The 14,197-nt window shown below is 38.7% G+C and overlaps 1 protein-coding gene across 4 annotated transcripts; it reads left to right on the top strand.

Moving 5' to 3' along the window:
• Positions 1–464: 464 nt before the first annotated feature.
• On the top strand, positions 465–11,707 carry LOC117694478 (BTB/POZ domain-containing protein KCTD12-like). Of its 4 annotated transcripts, none has more exons than XM_034485404.2 (3): positions 465–713; positions 1,103–1,157; positions 7,042–11,707. In XM_034485404.2, the coding sequence occupies exon 3, from the start codon at positions 7,048–7,050 to the stop codon at positions 7,924–7,926; it is 879 nt and encodes a 292-aa protein (XP_034341295.1). In that variant the 5' UTR covers positions 465–713; positions 1,103–1,157; positions 7,042–7,047; the 3' UTR covers positions 7,927–11,707. The 4 variants fall into 4 exon arrangements, with proteins under 4 accessions (XP_034341295.1, XP_034341296.1, XP_076775228.1 ...); XM_076919112.1 differs by lacking the exon at positions 465–713 and adding an exon at positions 725–932; XM_034485405.2 differs by lacking the exon at positions 1,103–1,157 and having other exon boundaries at positions 495–713.
• Positions 11,708–14,197: the final 2,490 nt, after the last annotated feature.

Raw genomic sequence — 14,197 nt, forward strand, 5'->3', positions numbered from 1 at the left:
GAAACAGTACGTTTATTTCTTCTTAAGAAAGAAAAATGTGTCTAGTATTTCTTTATTCTCAGCTCTTAGCATACTGACATTTAGGATTATGGGCGTTAAAGTAAACATACTTAATATTAAGTTCAGAATCCAACCAATTCTTCATTGAAAAATTCATTCAGTGTGATTGTGGTGGCCCATAGCTGTGATCCTGGCACTCCAGAGGCTGACACTGGAAGGATGTAAATTTCAAGGCTAGCCTGGGGTATGTAAGAAGGCCCTATTTTAAAAACAAACAAAGAAACAAACAAACAAACAACAAGCCCTTTACAAATCATTCATGTACTTGTGACTGCAAAAATGTTTACTTGCTCTGCTGTAACCAAGATGAACAAAATTTCTCCTCTCACCGTCAACCACTACCTTTGTTTCTCGCCCCCTCCCCCTTCCCTGCCTTCACTCTGCTTTGCTTTGCTTTGCTTCTCATTGGGCTGCAGAATAGAGCGGGAGGCTGGCTGGGCCGGAGAGGAAGTCAAGTATGTCATAGCAGGGGAGGAGGGTCTACCGGGCTGCTAGTTTTAAAGAGGAAAACTCAAATCAAGCACCAAAACACACAGCAAGGGAGAGGAAGGAGAGAAGAAAGGCATTCCTCTGTGGAGCTGAACCCTCACAGCACTGAGGCAGACAGGCACTGAAGCTCAATTTGGCAGTACCTGAGTGACTCGAGACTCAAGGTAACTATTTTATCACCCTCGTCTTTTCTTTCCAGTCCATTGCTTCTGGAATTCCAGAGCTTCTGAATTTGAGCTGGGGATAGGCACGTCTGCTGTTTCTCTATTGAGAGAAGATCTACTGTGAAGCCTGTGACTGGAAAGCAGTTTAGAGTTCCAAAAGCAGCCGAAGCTCTTTCCTGGGGGAGAATTCAGAAAATTCAGATTGCTTTCGAGAATCAGGTGAATTTTTAAAGTATTTTGATTGTGTTTAATGCATCTGGGTGCTAGCCTTTCCGTTTATGAGCAGACAAAAAGTCAGACACAGGCTAGTTGGAAGCACAAGGGAATATTGCTGAGGCAAAGAATTGTTTCTTAATTCTTACTTGAAGTTGTTTTCTCCCTTTCTCCAGTTTAGCTGTTGACTACTTTGATTTCTTGGATCTCTGACTTGGAGCAGTATAAAAGGTGGGGACCACTTTTCTAATTTGAATGTGTGGGTTTGTTCTTACAAACAAGTAAATATTTAAAACACATCGGTTTCAAAGAGGAGAGAGACAGAAGCCAAGAGACAGAGAAAAGAAAGTAAAGGATTCCAGAAGAAAATGGAGGGCGGTAGGTAGGAAAGGGGAATTAGGACCTAGGGATTTCAGGCTTAATAAAATAGAAAACTGATTGTTTATAAAGTGTCTGGTTTTCTCACAAATGTCTTCTTGCACATTTTCTGGCAGTCAGAGATCATTTTGATGAGCTTACAGTACGGTGTACTTTGCTACAGCTGACTTTTGTCTTTGGAAAACATAGATCTTGGTTATAAGTAGAATTATTCAGAGCCAGAAACGGAGAGATACATTGGCTAGTTTCTTTACCGCCTTTGAAATGCTAAAATATACGACTCAGTTCTTCTGGGCTTGGTATACAGCTGCTTTTATCATCTTCTCTGCAGCCTGATTTAAGCCCTTTATTAAATGTCACCTCATTTACTTCCTCCTTACAGGGACTCTTATTTCTTTGATTAACTGAGGGCACTACCAACAAACCCTTATCAGCCTCCGGTTTATTCATGAAAGAGAATAAATGAGGTATTTCAGGGTTTCTTAAAAGGCTGCCTTCTGCTCACTCCCAGACCCCCCACAAAGGGGGAAAAGCATTTCCCAAACTGACTGCTGGTTAGGTTAGGAGAACTCTTTGTGTTTGTTGCTCCACTGTTTCCCCATAAGCAAAACCAGCTTGACAGAGAACATTGAGCTGGAGAAAGGAAGAAAGAAGTTATATAGGAAGCTTTCTATGTAGAAAACAATTTTTTACATCGCAAATACATACAAACAGATAAACATCTTCCTGTTTGGGAGTGTGTCCTTCTTGACTTCATGCTATAATGTATGCACAAGGGGCTGTTTTGAACTAGATATTTTCATTATTAAAGCAACCACTTTCATTTTCTTTCTAACAGAAAGAATAAAGCAAAGCAAAGCAGAGCAAAACAAAAACCAATCAACCAAAAACCACTCACACATTGAGATTCCTAGCTATGAATAGTGTCACATGTAGCTTTTCACAGTAATGTTTCTATAGCTAGGTTTACGTTTGAGAAAGGCAGAAGCTGAAGTTCCAGTGCAGTTCTATCCTGACTTTTGTTCTGATTTCTTCTCCTAGAATAAGGTCTCTGTCCTTTTGAAAGTAGCTAACACTTTTTTGTTAACAGGAGTGGCAAACTGGCTACTCAGCTTGACTCCCTAAAACACTGGTTCTCAACCCTCCTGATGCTACAATCCTTTAATATATTTTCTAATATTGTGGTGACCCCCAACCATAAATTACTTTCATTGCCTACTTCATAACTAATTTTGCTACTGTTATCATAAAGTAAGTATCTGATATACAGGACATCTGATTTCTGACCCCCCCCCAAAAGGGTTGCAACCCACAGGTTGAGAACCACTGCCCTAGATTGACTGTAACTCTGATTCATAAGATTTTGGATCATTAGATTATAACTGAAGTTTTCAAGTCAGAAGTCTGGCTTCTGGCAGCCTCTGCATGCCCCTCTTCCAGCTATACTATCTCCATATGACAGAAGAACAAGTAATTGTGAAAACAGATTTCTTCAGTGCATCCACATTGAGAAGAGGGGGAGTTGGCATAAAGGTCAGGAGACATGTATAATTAAGCAGCCCTAGTCAAGATGGGATCTGCTTGATCATTTCAGCTCTCTTCCTGTAAGATGATGTGAAGAAACCCTTACTGTGTGGAAGGAATCAATGAGGTTCTTATTATTTCTGCTCCAAGGTGTACTGTTATAGATTATTCTTCTTTCCTGGAGGATGGTCTGTTCTGCCATTCCTAGAATCCAGGATGATTCCAGGGGAATGTTTAAAGAAAAAGATTTATCTGAATACCTTCAGCTAAAGCAAAGGATGCAAACAGATACAGAATAAGGTAGAAACATCAAACTTTCACCTTGGTTTCAGTTAACCTTGTGGGCCCAGTGAGTCAATGCTTTTTGAGCAAGAGTGGTTTCTAAGTGACTATTTCAAGTTGACTTGTACAGAACTATATCTAAAGCAACACAGAGAAAAAAAATAGTTACTTTTTAATTGTGCTATAAATTGATCTGTTTGTAAAGTAGGGGAAAACATCTTCAACTTTTGGTAGTGTTTTTTTTTTTTTTGGAAAGAATATCACCTTTTGTATTCAGAAATATGTAAAATCAATTACATTTCTTTTTCATGTATATGTATCCAAGATGAACTTCTATAAATAGATTTATCCTCATAGCTCCTCTGAGATGATGACACTCTTGGCATTATTATACTGTGTTTGTTGATGATTTACTCGACATTTAGTGCTTACTCCAACCTTACTACTGACCAGTCCTTCAGTGATGCTGATACAAAGAAGTATAATCAAGATTACACTGTATCTGAGGATATATTAGCCACAGGCAGCTACATAAATAACCAACTCCAGAATACCATTAAGTGTCCTAATACAACAATTTCTAAACTGCACGGTAGTGTGGAATATAACAGGATGGTGTTGAAAGTTAGACAGGATAGTTCATTTAGGCAGCATCTCAATGGATTGCTGTGACCCATTGAGTACCGTAAATACTCAGTGGAAAGCAGCACTTCACCACTTTTTCTAAGACAGTGCTTCTCAATCTGTGGGTCATGATCCCTTGGGATTGAATAACCCTTTACAGGGCTCACCTAAGACCATCTGTATATCAAATATTTATATTATGATTCATAACAGTAGCAAAATTACAGTTATAATGTAACAAGGAAATGATTTTGCAGGTGGCATCACCACAATTCTGTATTAAAGGGTGGCAGCATTAGGAAGGTTGACTAAAAGCTACTGCTCTGAGACAAGCTCAGGAAGCTAAGGTAACTAATATCTGTTATTATTATTTATCAGCTGGCAAATAATGTAGCAACTACTATGTTAAGCACCTAAATGACTCATATATGATTTCCTTCTTATCTTATTAGTTTTTTTCTATATTCATCTTCTAGCTAAAAAATATTGAGTCTCACAGAAGAAATTTTATAGTTTGCTCAAAGTTACCCAGCTAATAACTGGTAGAGTCAGGATTCTAACCTGGCACGTTCTTTTATTAATTTACAAGAAGAGACAGGTAGATATTGAATTAGCAGAATAAATTAAAAAAGACTTTACAAACATACAGAAACATAAGTTTTAGTCACATGGACATGAAAAAGTGAATGTGCTTGAGGAACTGGGTATAGGTTCAGTGCTGCTAATATATCCATTCCTTCAAAGGGAAAGAGAACCGGGATTAACCAATTAAGAGCAAGGCAGGGGCTGCTACCTTATGGAATTTTGACTCCAATCTTGTTGTCTTCATTTTATTTTCTTATAGCTTTCAGATCCATTTTAAATTTAAATTAGTTTATATCATTAACATGTGTTCGTTGTGAAAATGGTGAATTGCATTCTGTGGATTTTCATATGCTTTAGTAAATATGAATGCATTTTCTTATTTTGATTTTGAGGAAGTTTTGATAGAGATAGCCAGAGTCAGCATCTTAGTAGGAGAGTTCCAATTCTAGTATAAACAGAGACTGAAAAAAATAGTCCCTGTAAAGAAGTTAATAGATTGTGCACCTGCTTCTCTCTGGGCAGTGGGAACATCAATAATATTTACCTCATTGGATTGTTGGATGTAATTAACTGAGTTAGCACAGGAAGAGATCAAATGAAGACTGGCATGCAGTATTTTATGAATGTTAGGTGCATATACCTTCCACATTATTATTATATTAGATGAACGTGTAGGAAACCCTATGAGTGCAAACGTAAATAAATGCTTGAACATTTCTATTCTTTATTGGGAAACTCAGTTGTTCTTAGCAATAGGGTGGATGTCAGAAAGATGAAAATAAGACTTGTGAGGAAGGGGAAAGAAAAGGTCTGAGTAAGGGCATATAAACAAATAGTAAATTAAAAAAAGACACATCAAAAGTAGCCAACAGTCACCTACACATTTTTTCATACATATACATATTAGCAGATATAATCAAAAGGATGAAGTAGTTAATAAAAAGCTTTGTGATCTTCTGCTTGAGTTTAGATAGCATCATAACTACTTTCTAGTTTATATTGGGCAACGTTTTAGCATCTGTTATTTAACAGTTTGTGAATGATAAAAGTAACCACTTCATCAGCCAGGAACAATGCCTAGCACAGACACCCTATATAGTATTATATATTCTTATCATTACAAAGGAGATGCAACTAGCTTATCATTTTGAGTTTCCATGTAAGAGATTTGGATTTGATAAATAGGTAAATTGGAACCATTTAATCTTAGTAAACAGAGAAGATGTCATAGCAGCTGGTCGGGAAGCAAAATTAATAATTTCTTGTGTTGGGCAGTAGGAAAGATGGATGTGAATGTGTAACAACCAGAGGGAGACAAAGCAGTCAGAAAGGTATTGTTAGTGCACAATATAAATTAAGTGCCAGTGGTAATAATGTGTATCCAAGAGACATCCCAAAGGAATGGCTTCTAGTTAGTGACAAATATGGATAAGAAGGAAGGATAAGTCATTAAGATGACTTGAGATTTAGAACTTTGGTATGGATGACAGAAAATTGTGGTTTTTCTAACAATAGGAAAAGTTATAAAATGTGACAAGTTTGGGCTGGAAACATGAAGACAAATAATAATGAATTCTATTAAAAAAAAAAAAAAAAAACCTTTCACACACATAAAGGTGATTTTCAACCTACTAGAATCAAGGCACTGCCAAAGCAGTCAGCAAGGAGCTGCTAATAGGGTGCTGAAGGTTAGAAAACAGGAAGAAGCCTGTCTTGGAAATCAGAAAACATGGAAAGGGATGTGTACTAGAGCAGGCAGTTACAACCAATTTGGGCTGCAGACGCTGGGAGTGGCTGGAAGAGCATATTAGGGTGTTCTCAGCAAAAGGTTTTTGAGTAATACAGGACTCAGAGTGAATAAAAGGGAGGAAATATATAATATAATATATATTCAAAACCATAAAATTCATTTTACAAAAATAACACATATGAAAAGATGCACACTAAGTGGACTGACATAGTCGTTTGTCTTAGGGTCAGGGACAGCAGAGTGAATGAGCTGAGAAAATAAAAGCAGAAAAGCAGAAATGTTCCAGAAAGGGGGTCTTGCATAAACTGTGGGTAACCTGCTATGACATGAGAATTATTGTCTGATGCAGGGGCAGTTAGGGCTGGGGTTTTGCTCAGCGGAAGAGCTCTTGCCTAGGGTGATACAAGCCCTCAAAGATGGAGAAAAGATTGCAAAGCCAAACCATGAAGGCATTTTCTATGCTGCTAGTCTCAAGTTAACACAGTTAATGAATAAGTGGTTATACTTTTGCACTAGTTTGTATTTTCTTTTTTCAGTCAATAAATGTAGTGTGTGTGTGTGTGTGTGTGTGTGTGTGTGTGTGTGTGTGTGTTTGTACCATGGTCAACGTGTGGAGGTCAGAGGATAAAAATTTAGGAGTTGGTTCCCTCCTTGTGCTGAGATGGGCTTTGGTTTCTGTTGTGTTACACACTCTACACTAGTTGGCAAATGGATTTCTGGGAAATTTTCCTGTCCCCACCTTGTATAGGCACCTGGGATTACAGGTATATGACACTGAGTCCATGTTCTGACATAGGTTTGGGATCAGATGGGTCATTAGGCTTACATAGCTAGTGCCTTATGTATTGAGTGATCTCCGAAGCCTTGGGTTTCTTGATATACAAACTATATGTATTCAGGAAATGAATGCTTATGAACAGACTCCCCATACTATACACATTCTTGCTCAAAAGTAATGTTTTGTTCTTTCAGGTCAACATGGCCATGCCAGAAAAGTCAAGTTGTGTCAAACCGACCGAGGAGTGCAGCAGTTTCCCCGAGATTATTGAACTCAATGTAGGTGGCCAGGTGTATATAACTCGATATCCTACTTTGATCAGCATTCCTGGTTCCCGGCTCTGGGAAATGTTCAGTGTAAAGAACCCTTGCTCACTGATAAAGGACAACAAAGGGAGATTCTTCATAGATCGAGATGGTTTTCTCTTTCGCTATGTCCTAGACTACATGAGAGACATGCAAGTAGTGCTTCCAGATCACTTTCCAGAGTGTGGCCGGCTCCATAGAGAAGCAGAATACTTTAAACTGCCAGAACTAGCCAAGATGTTGGCTCTAAAAATGAACCAGCTCAACTCAATTGGCAATGACTCATGTCAGATTGAGCTAGAAGAGCTCTCGCCCAGCATTGAAACCACGTTCAATTTCTCTTCAACTAATAGCATCCACGTTAGTGGCCCTGATAATCCCGTGGTTCTGTCAGCTGCCCCTGGTTCTGAGCTCAAGAAGGCTGGCTTCATCACTATTGGCTATCGAGGGTCTTATACTCTGGGCAGGGACAGCCAAACAGATGCCAAATTCCGCCGTGTGGCCAGAATCATGGTATGTGGTAAGATCTCATTAGCCAAAGAAGTGTTCGGAGACACTCTGAATGAGAGCAGAGACCCAGATCGCCCTCCAGAGAGATATACTTCTCGATACTACCTCAAATTCACTTTCTTGGAACAAGCCTTTGACAAACTAGCTGATGCTGGCTTCCACATGGTAGCGTGCAACTCCACTGGCACCTGCACTGTCACCCATGACCAAACAGATGACAGGATCTGGACCTCTTACACTGAATATGTTTTCTATCGTGAGTGACACTTAAAATCACCCAGGAAATACAAACCTCCAGTCTCTCTCTTCTGTTTCCATGCCAACTGTCTCCTTTAGAAATAGACACATTAATCACTCTAGGTTCCCGAATGTTCTGTATAATCTTGAACAATGCCACTTCTCTCATCATAACCACTTGAACCTTTGTTGGTTTTGTTCTTATACATCATTGCAGTCCATCTGTCTATCTTCTTTGGACTGTAGAGTGGTTACCATTTGCTGAGAGGTGTGCATCAGTATAGATAGTAGAGGTATATTTCTGGAGTGGATGCTATTAAATATAACCACTTAAATTACATGTGTTGAGAACTATTAAGCTATGACCTTCAAGTTGTTTCTCAGCAATAACCCACCTTGAACTTGATTATGTACCTTGCTATCTGTATTCACTTATGTAAAGCCCTGTATTGCTGGGCTGGAGATTATAGCCGGTAGTGTGAATGTGCTTTGCAGATGTTTTACCATGCTTAGTGGAAGAACTTGACAACAGTCCTCTAGGAGGTTCATAGAAAGGTGGACCAATTCCAGAAGTATTAAGGACTTTTGGTAGAAGCTAGACAAACAGTTGTGTGACTATTATTTCCAAGAATTAAAGGCTTAGCACTCAATTTGCTTACACATGAAAAATGTAGTAAGGAAGTAGCTATTTCATAGCTATTACCTCAGTCATAAGCAACTGTCCCATTAGAAAAAAAAACTGTCCTAAAATACCTTCCATTAGAATTAAATGCAAACATATGCAGGGAAGAGAACAATGGACAATGTTGCTTTGTGTAAGTATATACATGTATTAATTAGTGTAGTTTCACTAGTCAAATAATTAGCTGAATTCATTCATTGTTAACTTGTTTATGTTGGTCGCCAGTGTGAGTGTGTGCTTTGCTTTTCTAGAGGCAGGGATGGGAAAAGGGGAGAAGAAAGAAGGAAAACAAGAAAATAACGAAAACAAAACACCCGAGATTCATCATCTGAGTCCCTGCCAATGACGTTGTAAATGACCAGGTTGGAAGCAAGTATTCATTCTCAGATGAGAACATTGGGGACCTAAAATAAGTGACTGAATTATAAAAGACCATGAACAAGTCAAGAAGAAGAGGTTTTTAGGGATCATTTTAAAAAATCGTCCTTACCTCTGTGAAAGCTTTTAGCCATCAAGTAGTCAGATAACTTTGTCTTTCCTTTAGTCTGCCCTTAATGTGCACCACACACCTTTATTGTTTGCATTGTCTTTAAACTCCTTTTCTTTTTCTTTTTTTTTTTTTGGTTTTTCGAGACAGGGTTTCTCTGTGTAGCCCCTGGCTGTCCTGGAACTCACTCTGTAGACCAGGCTGGCCTCGAACTCAGAAATCCGCCTGCCTCTGCCTCCCAAGTGCTGGGATTAAAGGCGTGCGCCACCACCGCCCGGCTAAACTCCTTTTCTAATCAGGTCTTTTTAAGTTTCAAAGAACTAAAACCCACATAGAATGGCTTGAGAAAGAAAAACCTGAGCATGTGTCAGCAATGTAACTGTGTGAGCACTTTAAGCTCACGTTTATTTTATTTTTTTTCTGTTGAGTCTAAAGGAAAGATAGATAAATTAAGTCTCAGAGGGTCTGCGAAGCTGTCAATACTTGATATTCTATCTTCTCCCTCAAAGGCCATGTGATTCTCCTCTGCTCATCTCCAAAGCTCATTGATTCCATATTTCTCCGTGCCATTCGCGTTTTTTTCTCACAATTTATAGGGGACCTGAACCGTAGTATGCCAGCCTTTCACTGAACAGCAACTCCCAGGCATCTTCTCAGGCATACTTCTTTTGTCATTAATCCCATTTTCTAAATTCAAATCAGCTGTGGCTTAGGACAGAGAGGCTGAGTGGATGGTAGCTCTGTGGCTTGGACAGCCATTACTATATGGATTGTCACACAGGAGGCACACAATCTTACATGGTCTTTCAGTATAACACTTCAGATACTCTCTGGTCACTAACTCCTTTAAAGGTCAATTGAGTACAGAAGTTAAGATACAACACATTTTAGATGCTCTTAAAGAGACATCCCCCCCTCCAAACAGTTTACTTATGTACTATTTTTATGGTTGTTGTCATTTCCGTACTCTCCCTATGCAGTTTAGACTTTACATTAGCTTACTTTTATGCAGATACCTTTACTATCCTTAGCCCCTCTGGCATGTTTCTAGTATTACCAAAGTCTTGATTGCTGCATTCACATAAGAGGGAAGCGGTCATCATTTATTTAGGTGGTGAATATATTGCACAGTACAGAAAGTGAAGGAGCTGTGCCCTAGTGACTTACTATGTGATGTAGTTGTCCACAGTTTGATCTCTCAGAAACATAGTTAACTTTTTTAAACAGAGGACTTGTAATACCAGGTTTTTGTTTGTTTACTCTGTCATCAATTTATGTTATTCGTGGTTTAAGAGTATTTCTGAAACACTTGTCATTTGCTCTTCAAATTACTTTCGTTTCACTCACAAATAATTGAATGGAGGAAATCATAGGAAGAACTATAAAATCTCTGGGGTGTGTTGTGCTATGTGCTAAGAAGGCATAACACAGACATTTTCATAGGCTAAATAAGAGGCAGCTAAGTATGTGAGTGAGTATTTGAGCTCAGCTGCCTTGAGTTTTTAGTGAGATGCTCATAAATAATCACACTTAGAGTTGGTAAGTTTCTTGTCAACAAAAGAAGAAACTGACTTTTTTTGTAGGCGTAAAAAAAACATAATTGGTTCAAAAAGTTCTGAAAGTATAGAGAACCACATCTGATGTTACACAGCTATGAGAAATATCCAGAATTATTGCACAGTAGTAAAATCTGCTATGGTTTGGGGTATCTGCTTGCTGCAGCCTGGACTAGCTACATTAATGGAATTGTACACGAGTGTTGCCGCCTCTACAACCTCTCTCTCTCTCTCTCTCTCTCTCTCTCTCTCTCTCTCTCTCTCTCATGCACTAAAGAAGTTTTTCTCAGAAGTGAATTGCTGTAGGTTCAGAATGCTAACACTCTTTAACTAGACTTGTAGCTCCCAAGTTCTAGTTGTAAGGACTACCTTTAGCTCCTTCGTCGTCACAGATGATCACAGTGTCTACCTTCGCTTTCTTTACAGAACTCTTAGTTGCCTCTTGATATTACAATTCCAATCTTTGGGAACCAGGGTTCTTAGCTAGCGGTGACTCTCTAAGAATGTTGCTATCACCTCTTACTTTTCATTGTCACTGCCAGAGTTAAAAAGCAAAATATGAATATAACCTGTCCAGCCTACACTATGGGTACAAAATATCACAAACTGGTATATAAACTATTCAGTGTATGGCATAGAGGCCACACTCATGATATCTCAAGAACATGGACACCGGAACAAGCTCAACACAATGACAATACCAGTTACCATGCCTGACTGGATTGGAGAAATCTTACAAGGCTCATCACCAGATGAAGAACTACAGGCAATTAATGGCTGCTAAGAGAGGCGGAGCCAGTCTTCTTCAGGGACAGACCCCTGATAGGTTATTCAACCCCAATTAGTCAACAAACATACATAGGACCAATACTAAATGGACAGCAGATTGTATTTCTTTATACACATGTGTATGTAAATAAATATATGTAACAATCATAATTAAAGAAGACATTGTGAATTTGAGAGTGGGAAGGATGTTGGGAAGAATTGGGGGGAAAGGGAAGGGTGGAAATGATGTAAATACATACAGTACTCATGTATGAAATCTCAAAAAATCAGAATAATAAAAAGTATATAAACCCAGTCTATTTATAACTCATTACTGAGCCTAATGTTGTAATATTGGAGTGGGGATGTGTAGTATACAATAAGAAGCCTGTCAGACTGTCAGACTAATCTAATGTATATAAACTGAGTACTCTACTGTCAGCATCCCAATCAAAGCAAGGGAAGGGTCTGACTGCTGTCAATTGGAAGATCAAATCCCACCCCTCAGCTTATTGAAAGAAATTCAACCATTAAAAGATACTTAAAATAGCTGGGCATGGTGGCACATGCCTTTAGTCCATGCACTGGGGAAACAGAGGCAAGCAGATTTCTGTGAGGCCAGCCTGATCTATTTAGCGAGTCCCAGGATGGTCAGAACTGCATAGTAAGAACCTGTCTCGAACAAACAAACATGCTTACAATAAAGACTCAACACAAACATAAGTTCTTCACAGTACCGAATACTGTTTTTTTTACCTACCTACCATCCAAGTGTCTTTATAGATGGTATTGATTCCTGAAATCTGTCTCACTTTCAATTTTTAAAATATTCCTTTGTTTTTTCTTTTTTCTTTTTCTTCTTGTTGCTCTTGTTAACAGGACCTCACTATATAGTCCTGGCTGGCCTGGAACTTGCTATGTAGACTAGGCTAGCTTCAAACTCACAGAGATCCACTTGCTTCTGCCTCTCAATGTAAGGGTCTGAAAATTGCTGAGGGATGACCTCAGACTCAGTATGCAAAAACAGTGTTTATTCTGCAGAAACAAGCAGCATGTGGGGGTCAACCATTCCCTGAAATGGCAACCCCAGACAAAGGCATGCAGGCCTTCTTGTAGGAAACTGGGTGAACTCTCTAGGAAGATTAGGTAATATAAAATTTCATTGGTGGGTGCTAGGGGCCACAGGTGATCAGTGGTCTACATTCCTATGTCATGAACATTTAATCATGTGATGAAATAGGGCTGGCCAGTGCAGATGGCCCATTCTGAGATAAGGTATTTCCCCATTTTTGTGGTTATCCCCAGGCTGTTCTTCGGGAGGGATTTTAAGATCTTGTTCTGGATTTTATGGTTGGTTCCTAGAGCTAGTGTCTTACGACTTAGTTTCTGGGACTTATGATCTATTCCTAAAGCTGGTGCCTTACAGCCTTTTTTTTTTTTTTTTTTTTTTTTTTTTTTTTTTTTTTTTTTTTTTTTTTTTTTAAATCAGGCCCGGTTCTTAAAATGAAGACAAATAGGGTCCTTAAATGGAGACTATTAGTTTATACTATTTATTTATATAAATGAATTAATCTGTACATACACCTGAATGCCAGAAGAGAGCATCAGATTCCAGGATAGATGGTTATGAGCCACTATGTGGTTGCTGGGAATTGAACTCAAGACCTCTGGAAGGGCAAACAGTACTCTTAACCACTGAGACCTCTCTCCAGTCTCTCACTATGGCATTTCAAACATAATTTGGGTTTCTTGATTCTCTCCTGTCTTTCCCCACTCCTGCTCTTCCTTGCACTCTTTCACCCTTGGGAAACTTCTTTCTACTTCCATGTCATATGTGTTCTATTGCTCTACCCATCTCTCCCCAAAATAGAAAAATCTTTAAAGAAGAAAGACTGTTCAAGGGCTAAATAGTCCTGAAAATGACAAATGTCCTTGCCTTAGAGCCTTAAGAGAAAGTTAACTGGAGTGGAAAAGGCCAAGAAAAACCACTTGCTAGCTCAACCCAAGAGTGTGAGTGACAACATCTACTTTCACTGTTAGTGGAGGAAACTATTTTCCAGTTCTCTCTCTCTTTCCCTCTTTCTCTTCTTTCCTTCCTTTCTTTGTTTTTCTTTTCCTTCCTTCTTTCCTTCCTTCCTTTGTGTGTGTGTGTGTGTGTGTGTGTGTGTGTGTGTGTGTGTGTGTGTGTTACTGTGGGTTGACCACAGGTTCTGGCCTTCATATTAGTTTCGAATTTTACCATATATTCAAGAAAGATAAAAAGAAAAGCTGAGGCAGAATTATTGTTACTTAACTCAAATAGCAGTTTTGCACTTTTGAGCAGAAATCCTATAGGCATCATTGTTTTGTTTTAAGTTAGTGGGTCTTAAACTTTCTCTCTTTAAAAAAAAAAAAACTGGACTTCTTTCATTTTCTTTTTTTATTGGATACTTTATTTATTTACATTTCAGATGTTATCCCCTTTCCCCATCCCCTCCAGAAACCTATTATCCTGTCCCCACTCCTGTTACTTCTATGCGGGTGTGCCCCTACTCATCGACCCACTCCCACCTCTTTGCCCTAAAATTAAAAGTAACATATTTTTATTTGTTCTACAAACCACATAAAAGCAATGGATGGACTACTCCATTTATATACAGTGCCATATTTCTGACTGTAGAATCCCTGAAAAACTTTGAGAATCATATGAGTCTGTGAAGCATAGTTTGGAATTGCTTTGAAGCCTAATGATTAAAAAAAATATTCTAAGAGGGCAAAAGTACCGAATTTGAGAGAAAATACATGTTCAATTTAATGAGAAATATG

This window comes from Arvicanthis niloticus, chromosome X, assembly GCF_011762505.2.
Source record: "Arvicanthis niloticus isolate mArvNil1 chromosome X, mArvNil1.pat.X, whole genome shotgun sequence".
Classification (NCBI taxonomy): Eukaryota; Metazoa; Chordata; class Mammalia; order Rodentia; family Muridae; genus Arvicanthis; species Arvicanthis niloticus.

What these genes read in the sequence shown, in the direction of transcription:
- LOC117694478 (XM_034485404.2), top strand. Translation starts at nt 7,048, where the DNA reads ATGGCCATGCCAGAAAAGTCAAGTTGTGTCAAACCGACCGAGGAGTGC.